The sequence below is a fragment of the Formica exsecta genome, unplaced genomic scaffold (assembly GCF_003651465.1).
Source record: "Formica exsecta isolate Colony F162 unplaced genomic scaffold, ASM365146v1 scaffold32, whole genome shotgun sequence".
NCBI lineage: Eukaryota > Metazoa > Arthropoda > Insecta > Hymenoptera > Formicidae > Formica > Formica exsecta.
Genome location: NW_021850453.1, coordinates 102474 through 109039, shown reverse-complemented (window position 1 = coordinate 109039; position 6566 = coordinate 102474). Strand labels below are relative to the sequence as shown.

At 30.3% G+C, this 6566-nt stretch overlaps 1 protein-coding gene across 3 annotated transcripts; it reads left to right on the top strand.

Moving 5' to 3' along the window:
* The first annotated feature begins 2543 nt into the window (after nucleotides 1-2543).
* On the top strand, nucleotides 2544-6159 carry LOC115238136. Of its 3 annotated transcripts, none has more exons than XM_029811710.1 (8): nucleotides 2544-2683; nucleotides 3542-3745; nucleotides 3826-4090; nucleotides 4325-4450; nucleotides 4887-5048; nucleotides 5156-5350; nucleotides 5480-5673; nucleotides 5802-6159. In XM_029811710.1, exons 2-8 carry the CDS (start codon nucleotides 3555-3557, stop codon nucleotides 5965-5967), a joined length of 1299 nt encoding a protein of 432 aa, XP_029667570.1. In that variant the 5' UTR covers nucleotides 2544-2683; nucleotides 3542-3554; the 3' UTR covers nucleotides 5968-6159. The 3 variants fall into 3 exon arrangements, with proteins under 3 accessions (XP_029667570.1, XP_029667571.1, XP_029667573.1); XM_029811711.1 differs by having other exon boundaries at nucleotides 2570-2768; nucleotides 5802-5967; XM_029811713.1 differs by having other exon boundaries at nucleotides 2570-2774; nucleotides 5802-5967.
* Nucleotides 6160-6566: the final 407 nt, after the last annotated feature.

The window sequence follows — 6566 nt, the reverse complement described above, 5'->3', positions numbered from 1 at the left end:
GGCCACCGCACAAGCTTTTCCGTAATGCATTACGTTACGTTAAGTACTTATTCTAAACCTAAACTCGTTCGTAATCTTAAACTTTAGTCAACGCACAAACAAAATCGTAACGTAGTATGCTTTTGTTACGTTACGATTTTCTCTGTGCGTTGACTGAAGTTTAAGATTACGTACGAGTTTAAGTTTAGAATCAGTACTTAACATAACGTAATGCATTACGGAAAAGCTTGTGCGATGGCCCTAAGTCATTATATTTTGGCTGTGGTCGGGAAATTGCTACAAATGCTTCAAAGCGTTTGATTGACCAATCAGGACCAAAAGAATAAAAATTTCTTTATTCTGATTGGTTAAAGGTTAAAGCAATGCTTCAAAGCATCTCTAGCGTCTTCCCGACCGCAGTCATCATGTATGTATTTACTTGCGCAACCCATGATGCATTGCAAAAAGCCGCGAGATCCTGATATCATTTCTAAGAAAATTTAATTAAGTCTTTAAAAAGTCCTCTTAAAGAGCTCATCCTCTCAATAACGCTCACTGGGTATGTACAAAATTGCTATGCGTGAAAAATCTCACGTGAAATCTGTTATCTGTAATTTATATTTATAATATAAATATTATTTTATGAACAAAAAATGAGAAGTGAAAAGTAAAAAATGAAAAGTGAAAAGTTTCACGTGAAATTACCTGATCGATTCCTCTACTTTTCAATAGCGACTGCGCACACATAGAGATCCTTAAGCCCGTATCAGATTACGCATTAAAGATTGAGATTGAAGATTGAAGATTAAAATTTGATCAATCAGGACAAAGAAATTTTAGTTCCTTTTGTTCTGATTAGTCAAATTCCAATTTTTAATCTTTAATTCTCAATTTTCAATGCGTAGTCTGATACGGGCTTTAAACAGAGATCGGACAATGTGCCGTCACGGGGTGAAACCGGATATGACGTTTTTGATGGCGGTTTATTTTGATTGTTGAATAAATACAAAAATACGATATATTTTTTTCGTTTAAAGTTAACGTGAGTAATGAATATTAAAACATGTATTAAAAAGGTTACAAACAAATATATTTCATCAGTTTTTCTGTGTTAATATCAACTAATAATATGAATTGACTATTAAAAAATATATTGTTATAATTATTATTATAGATTATATTATTATTATTGCTATATTATTACTACATTATTATCATTATTATTACGTTATTTTATATTATACATTATGAATTATTATAAATATAATTTATGCCTTTGGCGAACAATTATGGCTAGCTATAGACGGTCAGTTAGGTTAGCTATATATTTTTTTCTCTTACTTATATATATCTTTCTCTCTCACACTTCCGATTTTACTCTAGGCGACAGAGCCAATCAGAGATCGTTAAAGCCCGTATCAAACTACGCATTGAAAATTGAAGATTAAAGACTGGAATTTGACTAATCAGAACAAAAGAGACTAAAATTTCTTTATTCTGATTGGTTAAATTTCAACCTTGAATCTTGAATCTCAATCTTCAATGCGTAGTCTGATACGGGCTTAAGGATCTCTTCGCACACATTCTTTGTATTGCATTAGTGCCGGTCTACAATAGGTGATTTAAGCCCTAAGCTTTAAAAAATTGACCAATCACAATCAAGTATGAGGAGAATACTCGACTGTGATTAGTCAATTTCTTAAGGCTTAGGGCTTAAACCACCTATTGTAGATCGGCACTTATGGGTTGCCAAGGCTCGTGACTTAACCTTCCTTTATATAACCTTAGAAATGGTACCTTAACACCAAATACTCCCTCCTGTTATTCTTTACTCAATTCAATGCTCTCAACATTTTGCATTCTGTGTCATGAAATTTATAGCGTTTTCGAATGAACGGGTTAATCCAACCCGGATCAATTAACCATTATTTTACTATGAATTCAAGTCTTTTATTGGCAGAAACGATGCAATGACGTCATTAATCGCTCTTAAAGTGATTAAACCTGTTACTTTCGAAGACGCTATTAAGCCCGTATCAGACTACGCATTGAAAATTGAAGATTGAAGATTAAAGATTGGAATTTGACTAATCAGAACAAAAGGAACTAAAATTTCTTTATCCTGATTGGTCAAATTTCAATCTTCAATTTTTAATCTCAATCTTCAATGCGTAGTCTGATACGGGCTTTAGTAGGGATGCGCGATTTTGAAGAAAAAACCGATATGGAAAGAATTGATAAAAATGACGAAAGAGTACGCTATGCTACGTGCGAGCGAGAGAGAACGCAAAGGACACGAAACAGAGTATGTCCTTTTCTACGTGCATTTTTACCCCCACTCCTTAAATAAAGGCAAACGCTCGGTCTAAATATACTATGTCTATGGTTGGAACCCTGCTAATTTTAACGGTCGGTTCATCTAACCGGACTTGGTGAAATTGTCCCTAAATGCTCATCGACATTCACAAAAAAAAACCGAATATCGATACATCGGATCTCAAAAACATCGGCAGTTAATAATCGATTAATCGACAAAAAAGATCGGACACTTCGATTAATCGATCAACATCGCGCATCCCTAGCCATTAGCGTGTGTACATATATACACACAACAGCACTCTTCCCTTTGTGTGTGCGCTCTTTCTTGTCAATCGTATTGTATTATACGAATTATAAGAATTGATTTTGAAAGTGATACTTTGTTGTAAGCGTCAATTTTTATCATTATTATTAAAAAGTTCGCGGAGTAAATGTGAGAATTTATATACAGTACGCGTGAAAATCTGCTTGTACGGGTTAATACTTTGTGGTTATATTTTTGCGTTGAATATTATAATTTTCTTTTACTTTATAGTGTGTTGTGTTGTAAATATTGTGGATAAAATTCTTATTTTAAATATATATATTTAAATAAAATTGTTTTCGCTTACAATTGCATTTACATAACAAAGTTCTACATCTACTGAAAAAATATATAACCAGCAAATAACAATCTGACACATATTTTGTTGTTTAATATTTATTTATAATAATAAATCTACGAAAGTTTTTCATATTGATATTACAATTTAGAAGTAACAGAGATACATTTTCGAATTTTATTTACGATATTTATTATACATCTTATATGGGGCAATAAACATATAATCAGATGGTAGAAATTTTCACATTATCTCTGGATTTTAAATAAGAAAACATTTAGAAATCAGATTTAGCCTGTTGAGTAAACTAAATTTTTTGGGGTATTTTTTTTTGTATATGTAGAAAGTAGTCTTTGATTGACTTAACTTATCTTTATATTATAAATGCACACAAATTTGCAATTTTTCTATAACAAAAGCCCTTCAATTTATGCAAGTATTATTTGTCATGTGTAAATAGTAAGGCTTCTTCATAAGAAAAAAAGAATTAATATTTATAAAATATATCAGTTCTAGAAAAAATTTTATTTTTAGTTCTTTTTTTTAAACATAATTTAGATGCGTTTAAACTTTCGAATTCTTTTTTTTTATGTGACAATTTATCTCTTTTTTTCTTTTTTTTTTTTGTTTCTCATACATAGGTGCAAAAGAAAGATGAAGATAAAGCGCAGTAAATCTCTTTCTCCTGAACCATCTAGTAGCAGAGATACAAAACGTATAAAATTTGAAAAAACTACAAATTTAAATAGAGTAACATCTTCGCCAAACATACTTGAATTTTCAGATGATGTTTTACTCAATATATTGAAATATTTATATCCGCAAGATCTCATGGCAGTCAGTTTGTGAGTTATATATTTTTATCTGCATATTATACTTTTTATAATATTTTTATACTACAACTAATTTTTCTTCTATTACATAGATGTTGCCACAGACTTGCACAATTAACGCAAGATAGAACTCTATGGAGAAGAGTAGATTTTCGAACAAAGCCGATGCTTTTAAATGATTTAGACAGGTACATGAAATTCCTGCAACCAATAACAATGAGTTTGGCAATACGTGGCAATTTTGTCTCTGGCGAATGTTCAGAACATCTTACACAAAGATTCTTTGAGAATGTGAAGACACTATGCAATCAGCTTAAAGAATTGATTATTGAAGAATATTATATCAATGGAGACAAGGTATATTTTAATATAAAAGGTTTTGTAATGATTTATCTATATTTTCAAAATATGTTTACTACATTCACACACACACACACACACACACACACACAGAGCATTTAATCTAAATATATCCTTTCTCTTCTTTCTTTTCTCCCTTCCTGCTTCCTTTCTCTTTCTTTCTCCTTGTCCCTTTTTTTTCTTTGTTGTAAAAGAAAACTTATTAAATCTATTTCAATACAACTTTTACAGATTCAAATAACAGATTTTCCATGTACCATTGAAAAGCTTTCATTAGAAGGTTGCCAAATGGATTATCTACAAAGATCTAATAAATCTTATTTTTTTAAAATGGATTTATACATGCCTAATTTGACAGTAAGTTGATGTTTTATAATATAGATATAAATCTTGAAATAATAAAACCATTTTTTTTTTTTTTAGTATATATATTGTCTTTTATCTTTTCTCGTTTATTAATTTTTTTATATTTATATATCTGCTATATTCTGTATATTATATGAATTATTATTATATGAATTAAGTTCTGTATATTATAAAATTACATAATTTATACCAAAATTGATAACTATAAAGTATGTTATTTAATGTATATAATAAATAAGCTATTTTTTGTCTCTGTAATTTTAGTTGATTTTTATGATGTCTATGAAATATAACTTTGGAAAATAATTGATAGATACACATTTATTATTATTATTATTATATGTGTTTTTTGTTAACCGCTGTCCTACATTATTACAATCCCTTTGCATGCTTATAATAATTACTATATTATACATTGAATTTTTAGTGTTTAATTTTGAGCCATTGTCAATGGTTTACGCCACATTCCTTACTAGTTATCAGTAAAATACCCAAACTTAAAGAACTTAGATTGAATTCATGTCATCGTCTGGGTGAATGTGTTGCGTATGCTAGTCTAGCAACTAGATTTGGATTTAAAACATTGGAGGTATGATATATTTCTCTACTTGTGCATTATTGATACTATTTTAATTACCATTCTTTTATCTCTAGCCTTGTCAGAAAAATATAGAATACTTTTATGTATTATGTTAGATTTTAGATTTACGGGATACGGCACTCGGGGATAGCGAGGTCGGTTGTTTTAGTAGCACTAAAACTTTGACACATCTTTATTTGGAATGTCCTTCCACATTAAGAAATGAAGAGTCTTTTGAGATTATGCAACAGGTGCGAGATCAACCGCAAGCTTTACAATTACCGATATTTGAAGATAATAATGTAGCACAGGTATTTTTGCAGAAAGCCAATTATTATATTATAAGTTTATAAGTAATAATTATAAAAATTGATATTCTTTTTCGTGAATTTAAAATGCATGCAAAAACGTTGTAAAAATATATTATTCTGGTTATACAGTTTTTCATGGAGAATGCACCTACTTTTGAGAATAATGGATTTCAACGGTGTTTAATATCAGATAGAGCAATTTGTGCTCTTGGAAGCGATTCTTGTGATAGAAAAGTGATAAACAACTCTCCGCAAGGGATGATAATTTTACAAGAAAATAGACGAATATCTAACAATCCAAATCTTAAAATATTAGTTGTTAGGTGAGTTCCAATTAACTACAAAAAATTTAGAATCTTTTAAGAATTATTCTTCATAAGAAAGAAGAGAACGAACAGAGAAAAGAACAACTCTATAGATATTTGTTTTTTATTTATTTTTTTCTTTTTAGAAATTACCCACGTGTAACAAATTCAAGTCTTGTCCATTTGGCTTTAAATGCATCAAGATTAGAGTACTTGGATGTAACTGGTACTTCTGTAACAAAGGATGGTATCGAATCGTTTAAATCACAGAAAACCAATGTTAAGGTTGTTTCGTCTTTTGATGAGACATAGTTGATTATATGTTATATATTAGGAATTAATGAATATTTATTAATATTTTTATTTATAGATAATTAATACTTCTTAAAAAGTATGAATATTTGTATACACATGCCTCTCTCTTATACTTCGATGTTAAAGTCTATATAGTGTTCAAACTATTTTCTAGATAAAAATAATTTCGATTGACTAAGTATGATTTATTTAAACAGAAGTAAAACGTAACATTTGCTATTTTTATAAGTCTGTGCATGTGTAACATAATTATTATAGTATATATTATAAATTCTCTTTCTCTCTTCCCTCCCTTCCTCCCTCCACCCTCTCTCTCGCCCCCACACACACACACACACATATATATATATATATATATATCAATATGCATATGTGTGTGTAAGTGCACGAGCGTATATGCATGCATGCAGATACGTGTGCCATCGCATCCCGCCGACATTTTGCCTGCATCGCTCGCGGCGAGGTGCGCTACCCCTTCTTCTTCAACTTGGCATTCTACTTGGTTGATGGCATCATTTATCGCAAGAAAAATAATGAGATTAGGATAATCTACCACCGCGGGCGCTCTCGCGCGCGTTTTGCAAAATTTACCTTCT